Here is a 15387-nt window from a genome sequence, read left to right as displayed (position 1 = left end):
CATAAAATTTTAATTACTTAAAGGTTGCCAACAAAATCATTGCAGGTGGTCACTGCTGACTTATTACTTCCCTTTGCCATGCATATCAACTTGACTTATTACTTCCCTTTGCCATGCATATCAACTCTCACCTGAAGGCTTGTCCTTTAGAAGGGTGATCAGCGTGCCAGTGACTTTTGTATGTTTCAAACAAGATCATCATCAACTTTTCTGCAAAGTCTTCTATCTGTTGTTTACTCAATTTATCATGTTTTTTTGCTAATCTTGTGACAAAGAAGACTGTTGTTGCTATTTCATCTCTCATGATTCAAGAAGAGTAGACGAGTAGGTCTGCAGCCATTAAAAGGAGGCAAGAAGAAATAAAACAGAAACAAGGGTCTAACTTATTAGCAACATGTAATTGCCATTTGGAAACTTTATATACCTTAAATTTAAAACAGAAGTCACTTGTTAGTCCTTAATGAACTAAAAAAAACACATCAATACTATCAATCAACAAAACAGCCAAGAACACCAATTCCTCAACTAACCTTTAATGATTTTCAAATCATTTGAATGATTTTCAAAGAAAAAAACTCTTTTAAATACTGTGATACACTTAAACAAATGAATCACTCTGCAAATTAAATGCTTTTAAAAGTCTGGACATGGGACAGTAAATTACACCATGTACCAGTGTTGAAAACCTATTTACAGAGAGCAAAAACATTTCAGGATACAGTAGTTCCTAAAATGCGGCTCTCAGGTTGCACACTTTAAGTAAAAGTTAAGATTAATCAAATATGTATTAAACTTGCCAGCAAAAGCTCTTTAGCCCAACAGAAAGTGGGCCAGAGTTAGAAGACACTCTCACCACACTTGTTTTGTCAGTTTTAGGCTGCAGTTTATATAAACCTGGGCCCCAAAACCTAATAGGTGTTAGCCTTACACAGGTGCTGTCCTTTAGGATAATTGACAGCTTTTTCCAGGTCCCCATCAGATTGCTCCTTGGCATGTTCAGAGTGCGTTCCTTACTTAAAGTGTTTAAAGATCTTCAAACTGGATTTCTATCTTCTATTTTGCTCTTAAAGTCTTATCTTTTATGACATTGATTAAGAATCAAGCCTTCTCCTTCCATATCCTAAGAGCCTACATTCCAATATTTTTGTCTCTCATAACCATCAACATATTAAAGAAGTTTGTCTTGAATCTATTCTGAAACTAAAGACAACTCTCTTTGAATAGTCATTATATCGACTACACACATTTTTCACTAAAATGCTTATTTGTAAAATAAAGGAACAAGACCTCAAAGTTTATCTAGTCTCACTAGCTCTCACAGCGTAGGTCGCTGATCACCTGATTTGGACCCACTGAGCTGCTTGTTAAAAATGCAGATTCCAGGACCTTATCCCAGATCCACTGAATCAATACTTCTGAAGGCAAACCTGGAAATCAGTATTTAACAAGTTCCCTCTGGTGATTCTTAGGCTTACTAAATTTAAGAACCACTACACCTGGCATATGTCTTTAACACCCATCATAAGTGGTCATTCAGGTTCTCTGTCACTGAAAAAGAATTTATTCTCTTACAAGGAAGCCCATTTCTTTTCTAAAAATTCCAAATGCCAGGAGGTCCTTCCTCCCCTTGAGAAACTACATCCAACTCTTTGATTCTCTATATTTGCAGCCTAATTTTTTCCCTCTGGAACCATACAGATTGTATCTAATCCTCCACCACATGAAGACGCTTCAAATACTAGCTATTGAGACTCCTCTTTGGGGGCAGTAGCTAACTATTCTTAGCTTTTCGACAATTCTTCCCATAAACATGTTACTCAGACATTTCGCCATGCTCAGAGCTCACATCTGGATGAGTTTCAGGTGCATCAGTAATCTTCTTTCAAAGTGTAAAGCCCAGAAGCCCAATGTTCCAGGTGTGCTCTGCCATGACAGAATAGAATGGGACTGTTAACCTCCCTTGCTCTGAATACTGTATTTCTAGAACACAGCCTCAGGTGGCATTCGCCTTGGTGGTAGTGGCATCATACCTCTGCTTCACGCTGAACTAGCACTTAGTCTTTTTCGCTAATGCTATTGTTTTGTCACATCTTTCCTTCCTGCACAACATAATGCTTAAGAATATGGGCTTTGAGAAGACCTGAATAGACATTTTTCCAAAGAGGGAACGCAGATGGCCAACAGGCACATGAGAAGATACTCAGCATCACTAATCATCAGGGAAATGCAAACCAAAACCACAATGAGATATCACCTCACACCTGTCAGAATGGCTATCATCAAAAAGAACACAGGTAACAAATGTTGGTGAGGATATAGAGAAAAGGCAATCCTTGTACACTGTTGGTGGGAATGTAAATTGGTGCAGCCACTGTGGAAAATTGTATGGACGTTCCTCAAAAAACTAAAAATAGAACTACCATATGACCCAGCAATTCCACTCCTTCTGGGTATACACCAAAAAATACCACAAACATTAATTTGAAAAGAAAACATGCACCCCAGTGTTCATAGCAGCATTATTTACAATTGCCAAGATATGGAAGCAACCTACGTGTCCATCAGCAGATGAATGGATAAAGAAGATGTGGCATACACACACACACACACACACACACACACACACACACACACACACACACAATGGAATACTACTCAGCCATAAAAAAGAACAAAATTTTGCCATTTGCAGCAACATGGATAGACTTGGAGGGCATTATGCTAAGTGAAACAAATCAGAGAAAGTCAAATACTGTCTGATATCACTTATATGTGGAATCTAAAAAAAATACAAAAACTAGTGAATATAACAAAAAAAGAAGCAGACTCACAGATACAGAGAACAAACTAGTGATTATCAGTGAGGTGGGGGGAAGGGGCAATATAGGGGTTGGGGAGTGGGGGGCACAAACTATTGGGTGTAAAATACAGACAATACTTTGTAACAACTGTAAATGGAAAGTAACCTTTAAAAATGTATAAAAATTTTTTAAATTTTTTAAAAATAAATTAAACATTTTTTAAATATATGGGCTTTGGAGTCAGACAGGACTATGTATAAATGGCAACTTTACAACTCACTATCCATGTAACCTTGGGCAACTTGCTTAACTTCTTGAACTTTCATTTGCCTGTCTGTGAAATTGGGAGAGATGACCTCATAGGGTTGTTAGCGAGCTACAATCAATAATGTTTTGTATTAAAGCACCTAGTGGAGGGTATGTAGCAGTTGTTACAGGAAGGCAGTACAGCAGAGTAGTAAACAAATCAGCTATAAGATCAAGCGTCATGGGATTGACTCCCAGTCCTCTAGCTTACTAGAAACTTGGAGAGGTTTCTCAACTGCTCTAATCTTCAAAATATCATCTGTAAAAAGGTGGATAAGACGTGTACTTAAGGTCTTGGAATCAGACTGCCAGATTTGGATCCTAACTGAATTTACTGGATATACTAAGTACTCAAAAGTACCTTTCTTATTAATATATGTTAGTTTATATTTATCATTTTATTATGTCTTTTCTAATGCTTTTGTGGATTAAATGGAGTAAAAGATAACTACATATTCAGCTGTACCTGTCATATGTCATTGTGTTAAATTTAGACCATTAGGGAATCGAGATTATTTGTCACTCTGATTTTGTCATCCACTAAATTCTCTATCTTTTTGGCTACATGTTATCTGTAAATTTGATAAGAATATGTCCTCCTACAAGTAATAAATAAACAAGCTGAATAGTATTAAGATCAAGAAGAGTGATTTGACAGAATCCTAGGGGATCCCGCTTCAAAATGGTGTTCCTTCACTAGTCATTTTCACCTCAACCAATTAATTCTATCGTAAAATGAATTTCACTCAAAACTTCAAAATGAATGGAAAGTAAAATTAATTTTAGGATCTACTATGCTTATATTTTACTAGCAAGACAAAAATTATATCTAGTGACAACTACACAAAGAAAAGAAATATTTCAAGTGATTCTAGAACACATTGGAATATATTCTAGAGAAAACTATGAAGATATGTTTTTAAAATGTCATTGTGTACCATGTTTACAGTAATATTAGTATTACAATTTGAAGCTATATATATATAGATATATACATATATAAAGAGAGAATAGAATAGGGTAATATACATATTTACTTCCATGTTGTCATGTACTAAGATTCTCAATGTAAGGAAAAAAGAATAAAAGTACAAACTCAAAGAAATTAAGTAAAAATCCTATAATGTTAAATTTGAAATGGCAATATTAATATGAACTTGTGGTTTTTTTAACATACTAAAATATGTATTTTAGTTCTGTCCACTAAAAAGGCCTAGAATCAATAAATAATGCTAACACTCATTTTGTGGTCTCTAATTACAATTTCCCACTTTAAAAAAAAAATTCTTGGAGAAATGGTTGATTCCAGTTCTCATTCAGGTAATATATTAGGTGAGCCTACAATGTATTACACCAGAAAGCAAGAAAGCTATAAAAAACCAATGGGTCATGTCAAAAGATACAAAAGCCTACATGAAGAGCTCCCATTGGCCAACGATAAGTCATTCCCCTCTTCAGCGTCAATACAATCATCCCCCAACTACTGGAACTATCAGATGCTGATGGCTCAAAGCTCTATCTCTCATTGGGAATTACTCTCAGAAACTACCTCATGGTATAGTTATCCCTTGCCCAAGGGGTGGCCCGCAACCATTGACTGTCTAGTGTAGGGGTACAAAAGCCTGGCCCCCAAGTTCAATTTGCAACAACTCTGAAGGGCCATCCCATCTCCAGAGCTCCCCATAAGATAGGCAGAGGCCTCTACTACAACCAAATCACTGGTCCACCTCTCCCTCTGCCCGATCCTATCTTTCTCACTCCCTTATGCGTGTATTTCTCAAGAAAACTCCCCAATAAACTTTCTGCATGCAACTCCCCATCTCAGAGGCTGTTCCTAAGGAGCCTAGTCTAAGACAGTTTGTAACAGGAATGTGTAAGGAAGCAGAGTCTAAAATGGGATTTGGGAAGTGGATTACGCACCTGCTGGCTGAAATAAAAACCTCATGGCTGGTGGTACTAGAATATGGATAGAATATGGATATAGATGGCTCCTGGCATGCCGGAGTGCTGTGATTGTTACAAACTTCATCAGTGATGAACTGAGATGGAACACATATTAGGAGGTGCACTGGCTAGTGTAATATCTTTGATGATTAAGATGTATGAGAAATGGTAATATAAGGACCGTAGAAACAGATGGGTGAGCACCTTCATGTCTAGTAATGGCACGATTTAATAAGGCTAGTTCAATTCAATTCAGTAAGTATTTAAGTGTCTACTATAAGTGCAGAACACATAAGATAATGGTGAGACTAGGACCTTAATGCCCTTTTACTTCAACAGTATCTTACTTATTTCAGCTTCCCATGATATATTTCTCATTCTCCTCACTCAGTGGCAGGAGTTCCCAAACTGCTGTACTTGGAATCACCTTAATATCTTTTTTAAATGCCTGGCTCCTACCCCCTGGACATTCTGATTTAATTGGGATGGAGTGCAAAGTGGGCATCAGGATTTTTTAAAGATCTCCAAGTGATTCTAATGAGCAGCAAAGGTGGAATATCGTTAAGATAGATATCTCCTAGCTATCAAGGAGATTTTAATTTTATTTTACACTTTTGATTGCTTAGTAATGCCTTAAGCTTAAGAAAAATTGTTATGACAAATTTGCATCATTTATTCTCATCTTTTCTAGACTTTGCTGAGATAACTTTTCCAAAGATTTTTTTTTTTAACTTATGTTAGCGGTGACAAAATTGAAAATCAGGACAACTACTCGTATATTGCTGAAATAAAATCTGCTTCAGAACCAAAGGCAACATATGTTATTAGCACATACTCAAATATTTCCTTTTCAAATGGTTTGTGTTTGCATTTACAACATTAAAATGGTGTTTAATAATTCTTTCACTATTTCACCTTCCCGATGACATGCCATTCTATTGCACTCTGAGTTGGTGAAACACATTAGTTGATGAGGCTTTGAACCCTTTCCTAGCATTATTTTCTGCAGCAGGTCCAGACAGGCCTTGGAAATTGTGAATAGAATAGTAGAATAACAGTGTACTTAGACTTCAGGAAAGAACAATCAAACAGAAACTATACGTCATGCAAGACTTCCTTCAGTTACTTGTTTATGATGATCTTAAACACCTTATTAAAATCATCTCCTAAACATTAATGACAATTATACCTTCTGTTATAATTAACATTTACTCAGTGTATTCGGTGACTATCTACTACATATTAGACACTGCTACGTGCTGTGGGCTTAAAAAAATTTTCAACTTTCCTTTCAAGAGGTTTATGATCTAGAGAAAGAGCTCAGATACGTACACAAGACCATTTGGATACAGAGCTTGAGAAATGGGATGCTCCAAAATTACTTCAAGTTTCAAGCATTAGTAACCGAGACAATAATGTTATCATTGAAATAAATGAGCTCAGCAGAAGAACCCGTATAAAAAGAACAATGGTTGGTTCAGATTGAGGTCTACTGGGTTTTTTATGGCAATTTAATACCCATATAGTAATGTCCACTGAAAGGAAACTAGAATTTAGCAGACAGTTCAGCCTGGGCGAGCCTAATCCAACTTCATATTTAAGTAGAACAGAAAATGGGTGTTGAGTTTTGAAGACAAAAAAATCAGCTCTCCCACTGTTTTTAAGTAATGTCCAGAATTCCCACTATCAGACATTTATTCCCTGATTAAGACATTGTCTCTCCAGGATTTCCTTTTGGAAAATGTCAGATGGGTTATCCATAGTAGAACAAAAGAATTGTGTTCTGGCTGGAGAGGTTTGGAAGAGTAGAGAAAGCCTGGGGGAGGCACCACACAAAATGGGGGATACATGAGACTTCTGGTCACTCAGAATGAGGATGAAGAACAGAAGGAAACAGAGCATCACAGACATACTTTACCTTCTCATTAAGCCTGAAACAGAGATTCAAATGGTTTAAAACATGAAAATAACCAAAATGACCTTGTAGAAGCAGCAGTTTCCAGAATCACATTTTTTCATTTTAACATGAGGGAATTCAACTTGATCACTAAGGTATCTTCAAGCCTCAAGGTTCTCCAATAAAGATTTACCTTGAAAATTTGACACTACATTTGTCTTCTTAATTTTAGCTAACCTTCAGCTATAAAATGAAACTATTTATGATAGAAGTTTTCAAATAGGCAAGATAATTTTAAAATATCATCTAAATTGAACATTAAATTGACTGGACTTTTGATGTCATAGCCAGCCTTAAAATCAGACCTATTTGATTTCATTAGCTTCCCTTCCTTAAATTGCAAATTACATCCACCCGTTTGCAAATGCACATCATTGCTAGTGAGGGGGAAAAGATAGCTGTTTTAGCAAAAATCCCACTTCTGACAGAAAGTATATATTTTTTGATAACAGCAACTAAGCAGCACCATTTTATAAAGCAATGAACTAGTCTAAAACCCACACATGAACTCACTCCCATTATATTCAAAACACATACAAAGGAAGTCACATTGATTGTTGAAACAAAATTGCATATGCCAAAATGTTACCTAATAAAATTCTGTAGTCATGTAATATTAATTTGAACCCAAAAGAAATTAAGTTTAGAATTGCCTAATCTACTAAGTGAAACTCATTTACTGATAAACTAAATGAATCAAACTATATAATGTTTCTTTTTGATAAGGTTACCTACAAGTGTTTTATTTACCACAAGCCTTTTTCCTACTTTATTTGTATTTTCCATGTGCATTATTGAGCACACACAATGGTTAAGTGGCATTGTCCTAGAGGGCACAAAAATGTATGTATCATGCATCAAGTTGGAAACCAAGTTAGCCCACTAAAAATAATTCAGGGTGTAAGAAAATGTATATACAACATTCTGTGCTAATATAATAAATGTGTGTTATATATACCTAATAGTATATATAGTATAATAGTACACTATAGTATACTATATATAATATATATATACTATTATATATAGTATACTAATATACTAATATATTATATACTAGTTTAATATATTAGTATACTAATACTATTAGCATACTAATATACTAATATATACTGATTAATATATAATTATATACTAATTATATACTATAATATACTAATATATATAGTATACTAATATACTATTATATATATAATAGTATACTATAGTATACTATAGTATACTATAACAGTTATTCTACTGTTCTATTCACAATTTCCAAGGCCTGCCTGGACCTGTTGCAGTATAGTATTAGAATAATATAGTATTCTAATAGTATAATAAAATGCTGATTTCAAAATGCAATTTGGGTATTAAATAATAATATTATCTTACTAATGGAAGACATAAATTGTAGAGTGAATATATTAAGTGCAAAGAGAAAAGGGAAATATCAAAATGAACTAAGGTCACCAAGGAAGATTTTACCCAGGAAGTAGGATTTTAAACAAGCAGTAGATGAGCTAAGAGGGGAAGGACAATATGAACCTTACTAAATGTAAGCATGATGAAACCCTTGAGATATATTCTATGTTTGTAGAGGAAATAAAGGTAACAAATGAGAGTTATGTAATTATTAAAAACTAAAGAATATAAATTCTGCCTAGAAAAAAGACTTAAGTACCAAACGGGGAGATTAGAAACAAAAACAAGAATAAGTAGTCATAGAGTGATGCTTAAGAGAATCACATTTTAAAGTATTTTCGTTCCTGTAAATGAATTAACAAGATAGTCAATTTCCTCCTTTTGGTTTCATAGAGTTCTTAAGGAGAGTAGACTTTCTTCAACTGTGTACTCAGTCTACTTGTTGGCCATACTGAATCCCTAGAGTTGTCGAATTATCTCTATAAACCTTGAAAATCTACCTGAGGTTTTTCAGAGAGGCGACAGAGGTTAATCAGTGGTGAGAAGCAGCCAGGAAAGTTAACCTGTTTAGTAATAGCCTAGAGAAGTTCATTGCCCCTCGACTGTCTCACTGAATCAAGCCCTAAAGCAAACCTTCGGAGGAGCCAGTGCGGTCATCCTCCGCCCTCTGGCTAATTCCACTGACCAAACCTTACGATGTGGTGGTGCGGAGGCAGCAGTTTCCCTTGAATTCATACGTGTCTATGACCCTGTTTAAAACAACTTGGATTCCGTGAGTCCTCTCTTCTGCTTCTCCTTGTGGATTAACCCTTCTCAAGGTTTACTTCCGTCTGCCAGCCCCTAAATAGGAAATGGATGCTCTCAAAGTTGGTCCTGAGCATTCCGCTTTCCTTGTTCTATTCTCTATTCAAGAAAAATACATTGCTGATAATCACCTACTTTGTCCTGAGTGAATCACAGCATGTGCTAGAGGCTCAATGAAAAATAAGAAAATGTACCTCTCTTGGAGATCTCATTTATCTTTGTAACTTCAACTATTACAACGATTACAGCTTCAGAAAACTATTAAAACTCTCCTTTCAGTTCTGGTCTCTTTCCAGAGTTCCAGCTCCAAATATCTAACTTCACCACAATGTCCTTCCATTACCTAAACACACCTAAACCTAAATACATCATAATTCTCCTCTCACTATATTTGCCTGCCAACATCTCTACTTGTCACTGAAACCTGGAGGTTAATCTTGTTCTCTTCTTCACTCTAACCAGTCACCAGGTCCTGTGAAGTTCCCTTCACAAAGTCTCTTTCATTCAGACCATACTTTCTGCGTGACTCCATACCTGGGCTATTAAAATAATCTCCTAAATGGACTCTAAGCCTCCTCTGTCTCTCCCTCTTCTAACCTATGCCACTCTATTAATCTCCATAAAACAACATGTCATATGAGTCACAGCCCCTCAGACAGAAGAATGAGATTAAAATTCCCTGGCCTAACACCTAAAGTGCTCCAGGATCTATCTCCTACTTACCTGACTCTCTAATCTTATTTCCCCAGTGGGGACACATTCATTGCTCTCCTGTTAGCCATGTGTATTACAATCTCCATGAATTTGCTTGTGTTTTTTCTTCATAAGTTGCTCCTGCTACCAAGAGCACCCTCTCTATCTTTTCCCTTTATCTATGTCCTACTTTTCCTTCCAGACCTGGCTCGAGCCCGTAGTTTCCACATAACCTTCTCTGTGTCCCAATCCTTGGTGTTTTCCTTTTTTCTTTTTCCTAAATGTTGGCAATAATGAAGCTCACATTAGTATTCAGGAGTCTCGAAGCACCTATTAATCTAACCATCTTGGTACTTAAAATAATTATATAAGTATATAAATAATATACAACTTATATTGTATATAGTAATAAAATTAATATACTATAACTATCTTAATTATCTATGTATAGAAATTGTCTTCCTCTTTAACTAGACCATAGATCCCTAGACTATGTTCTCTAAAGATGACAAATATGCAATAACTTTGCTCCTGCTGCTAGGTCATAACTAAGTGCTCAAGCAACTCTAATTATAAAGCTTATTTTTCAGATTGTTTCTTATTTACAAAAAGATAAATTAATTTAACATTTTCATATGGAAAGCAACAGTATTGATTAATCAATAAGTAGAAACGAAGCTGATTAAGAATCTGGTGCACTCTTACTAATGAGAGTACAATGAAATGGAATCAGAAGTAAAATTAGAAAAATTGCTGGCAGTTCATTTTAGCTTGAGAGAAAATCTCCTCTCATAATTAAACAGATTCGTTGATTTTTAGTTCTTCAAAGGCACCAAGTTGACCTCAATCTAGTCTTGCTTCAACACATAAATTAGTTCCTATTTATAGTATCATGAATGTTAATAAGGTAATCTGACATTTGTTGGTCTACATAAAAATCAAAACATGGTTTTATATTTCCTAAGAAAAAATATACACTTAAAAAATAGGTTTAAAAAGAAGCTTCTAAACTCCAATAATTTCTCCTCAGTCTGATTCTTCACTTCTTCCTCCCTGACAAAAGCTGTGGAAGTTAGAAAATGTTCAGGGGGTATGTTTGTGTGTGTTGTAAGCAGAGAATAAGTTGTCTCCATCTTTTGTAATTCCCAACTCACATCACTCTAGTTCTTTTTAGGAGTGATAAATTTAGCCAATATAAATTTGCCAAAGCTAAAGCAGAACGTATTTGTTTTCTACATTCTTCTTGGTTTCCTCCTAACAACCAATCTCACCTCCTTCCCTTAGTGCAGCTTCCCCACCTTCCTAATCACCAAATGCCCAGAAATTAAATACAACAGTAAACAAGTCCCCTGAAAGGTACCTTCCTGGTGCTGTCTAAAACAAATGCACTCTTCTGTTTGGGCATTTAAAACACCACAAGCATTCTTACTTAGATTAAATCATGGGTCTCCCTGGTCTCTAGGCATGTCTAGACATGAACCATAAAGGGAATGAGATCCTTGGAGTTTCTCTAGTAACTGCAGGCCAAATCAACAGCAACCCTAAGAACAAGCATTCTTTTTTTTTTTAAACAGAATTAGGCCACACACATTTCATCTCGTTATTTTAATTTTTTAGTTGTGCTACCTACAAAATAAACTGCATTTTAAAAATCTTATTTCAGTAGGCATCGCATATTGATGACTTTTATATAAGTTTTCTTTATTTTTTATCACCTTTGAAGATAAGTTTTAAAAATCTAAATTTCAAGGCATCTACTGCAACCATTGCCTTGGATGGCAGCAATTCAGCTCAGGTAAGACATGTAAGACGCAACTAATAATCATAAAACATCAATCAAAAAAGAGGTATTAAATACTGTATTGGGTAAAAATGACTAACAATTTGAAAGAACAGAATTGCTTTTGTAACTATGTCCTAACCAAGGCTTGTAAGTCTGCATATTGTTAATGGAATGGAGGCTATTTTGCTCCTGATTTTATTTATATATGTATATTTAACTAGAAAATACAAAATTGGCTCTCAGTTATCTCTAGAGAGCTCAGAGGTTAATTAGCTCTGATTACAGCATGTTGCCTGATATGGCTTCGTATATTATACATGTTAAAGGCATGTGAGGGGTTTACATAATGTATTCAACAACATTGTGCCTCTCCCAAAGATACAATGAATACAAATTACAGTTAGCTGTAAATGACCTGCCTTCTGCAATTTAACTTTACAAGTTAATTTTTACAATTAACGTTTTCTGTACTGTACATTTTATACTTCACTTTGGTTTCTTACTCTTCTCTTTGGTGTACACAGAAGAAATGATTCATTTAACAAACAATGGGCTGTCTTTCATATTCAAAGATAATGCTAAAACTCACTCAAATTCATCCTTGAGAAGTTCTTCTGGTGTTTTAACAGTGTGAGCTTAGAATGTGTGTTGAATGATCTAGATCACCTGGGCCTATCCACATTGAGTGGCATCTATGAGACCACTTGCTGGGTTTAGGGAACCAATTTATAACTGGGGAGTTTTACTTTGTGGGCAATAATTTAGAACTAAGGTTTTGGGGTCAACAACAAGTAATCCATCCTGGGTGCATGAAGACCAAAGGGCAGTCAGGGGGCTACTTCCAATTGAGTTCTACAAATTGGGTAATCAGAGAATATTCTTTATTCTCTCCTGATTCATGCACTGAAGGAAACAAGGGGAAAGAGTAACTAAAGGAAAGAATTATTAGTAGACGTCTCCCAGAAATCCTAATTATCCTCTTTGCCCAATCTACTCCAAATGCACACATAAACACATCTACATCATCCAATGTGGAATTGTGAGAATAAGAAAATGTAACCGGTCACAAGACATTGTTTCTCTCTCCTCCACAGCCCTCACCCTGAATGTCCAAATTTAGTCTTGCTTCAAGGACCTACTCTAGTGCCACCTCCTCCATGAAACTTCCCTGACCAATTACAGTTCTCCTACATGCCCCACCCTGCCCCCTTTATTTCTACCCACCTTAGTAATTTACTATATACTGTCTTGAATGGCAAATAATGTACGTTCACCTTGTGTTACCATCCAGATTGTACATAGGGAGGGTGGAATGAATGACCTTAGGTCCTGAACATATAGCAGGTATTTAAATAATTATGTGCTGGAAGTAGGGCTCATTTTTGCCTAAAGCTGACCTACAGAGTACAAAACTGTGGCCTTGATCTCAAGTGGACCAAACTCTGATCTAACTAATGAGCTGGCTGTCTCACTCTTTTACTAGAAGATCCAGAACCCACCCTATTGCATGGCCCTCCGAGAGTGTAAGAGAGAACCCACGGGGAACACAAGGGTACAGATGGGACCTCAAAGGCTGTCCTCCTGCACATTACAGGGTACCCAGGCCAACCGCCCATTAGAAAATTCTAGGCTACAATTTGGTACTCGGCAAGGTGTTTTCCCTGACGCGGATGGGTTTGAAAACTGGGAGGGCCTGTGGGACTTATTGGAGAGGGGGGGAGGGGAGGAGCTCAGGGAACTTCTCAAGACCAGTGTCTGTCTCCGGGGCCTCTTCCCCACAGGGGCCCGCCCTCCGCCCCTTCTCGCGGCTTCCTCCCCTCCCCCATGCAGCCCCTCCCCCATGCAGCCCCTCCCCCATCCCACCCCGTCTCGCGCCCGCCCCGCCCCTTCCACCCGCGGGGTTCCAAGGGCGGTTAGCCCGCCACGGCCGCGGTTACTCGGCCACTCGGAGCGGCGGGGCGCACGGGGTTGAGAGAGCCGGCTCTAGAGTTGGGCCCAGAACTGAAGAGAAGTTTTCTGGGGCTGGCCGGACCCGGGTGAGGGAGGTGGGAGCCGGCCCGAGAAAACGAAGGGGAGGGGAAGGGAACCTGAGCGGGAGGGCCCTGGGAGGTGCGGGAGACGGCGGCAGGGAAGGAGGGGCGCAGGGATTCGGTGGCCCCGGTGAAGCCAGCTGGCTGGGCGCTCCCGGGAGTCACCTGGGCCTGGGGGGCCCGAACCTGGGGGTGCAGGTCCCCGCTGGAGCGCCGCCCGCTGGCAGTGCCAAGGGTGCGCAGCGAGTCCGGCGGGGGCCAGCGCAGCCAGCGGGCTGGGCGAGAGTGCCCGGGAGGCTTCGGAGGCGTCCTCCGAGGACCCGCGTCCTGGGCCTCGCGCCTAGGCACTGTCGGGCGTCGCCCCCGGTGAAATGCAGGGTCGCGGCGGGCCCGATCCCGCGGCCCGCCCGCTCGGGGATACCGCGTCGGCGCTGCGAACCGTCCGGGAGCTGCAGCCCGCGGGCGCCCGGTGCTCGGTTTGTAGGCAGTGTAATTAGCTGATTGTACTCTGATGCTTACAATCACTAATTCCACTGCCATCAAAACAAGACACAGCATCACCCGCCGCCCCGCCAGGAGGAAGACGCCACCCTCGGCGGCAAACCGCCGACCCCAAGCGTTTGAGAAGAGCCCGCTGAGCTTCGAGATTTGATGCGTCAGCGTTTAGCGCTGCTGACGGAGCACGTTGTCAACATGCTAGTAACCCCCGCAGACTCCTGCGAGCTGCTGCTTCTAGATATGGTTAAACTGTTAGCAACCTCTAGGAGTAAAAGTAAGATTGTACAATACCATGTAAGCAAAGCGAAATCCGTGGTGTTGAATGGCTTTAAGACATTTAAACTGCTGGGTGGGGCCCCCTATGTAACGCTTAATGCTGTTTGTTGTGATTCATTGTGCCTAGTTTTCATTATTTAGTAGGGTATTCACCAACCCACCAGGTAAAGTGAGCTACAACTGAAACAATGATTTGCCTGTCACAACGTATGGGGCACCAACCTGAGACGCAGTTTATGATGAAAGCCTTTTTTTTTTTTTCTGTGAGTCTAGTTACTAGGCAGTGTAGTTAGCTGATTGCTAATAGTACCAATCACTAACCACACGGCCAGGTAAAAAGATTTGGGAATTCATCTAAATGAGCTGCCTGTGCATATCAGTGTTCTGGGGGTGGGGGGGATTTGGGGGATTGGAATTTGCTAACATTACCCATTGCCTATTTTTCAATAGGTCAGCCAAGAGAGATATCAACATTTTGGCTGCTAAATATACAACATATGTAATATATGTATATCTTTGTATACAATTTTTCAATATTGCTTCAGGCTCTGAACCAAAAAATTTTCGGATATGTTGGGGAATAGGATTTTTCTCCTTAGCTGACTGTCATTGTATAGATTTGTAATTATCAATTTTTGAGCTATCTTTCTGTGGGACTGTATTAATATCTTGAAAGCATAAAGTGCCATAAGGTCACTATGGAAACCATAAGGCCATATGGAAACTAAATTATGGTTATTACCAATGTGTCCGTTTCCTTTCCTAAATTGGTTTTATGATGTCCATTTCAATTCCTGCCACAGTAATTACAACTTTCCTATCGCTGAAATGGTTAAATTGTTCCTAGATTAACCAGATCTCCCAGGAAAGCTATGCACATACACTTATTAA

At 38.4% G+C, this 15387-nt stretch overlaps 1 protein-coding gene across 1 annotated transcript in view; it reads right to left on the bottom strand.

The window, feature by feature from the left end:
- The window catches only part of BTG4 (BTG anti-proliferation factor 4), a 29779-nt gene extending 21720 nt beyond the window's left edge, over positions 1 to 8059 (bottom strand). The window contains exon 1 of the mRNA XM_082343579.1: positions 132 to 8059. Coding sequence (XP_082199705.1) covers positions 132 to 304 — 173 coding nt within the window. The 5' untranslated portion in view covers positions 305 to 8059. The remainder of the gene's footprint in view (positions 1 to 131) is intronic.
- Between the last annotated feature and the right edge of the window lie 7328 nt (positions 8060 to 15387).

The sequence above is a fragment of the Balaenoptera borealis genome (genome assembly GCF_965194805.1).
Source record: "Balaenoptera borealis genome assembly, chromosome: 11".
NCBI classification, from domain to species: domain Eukaryota; kingdom Metazoa; phylum Chordata; class Mammalia; order Artiodactyla; family Balaenopteridae; genus Balaenoptera; species Balaenoptera borealis.
Note: the sequence above shows the minus strand (reverse complement) of the source record. Positions and strands in the feature narration are given on the sequence as shown.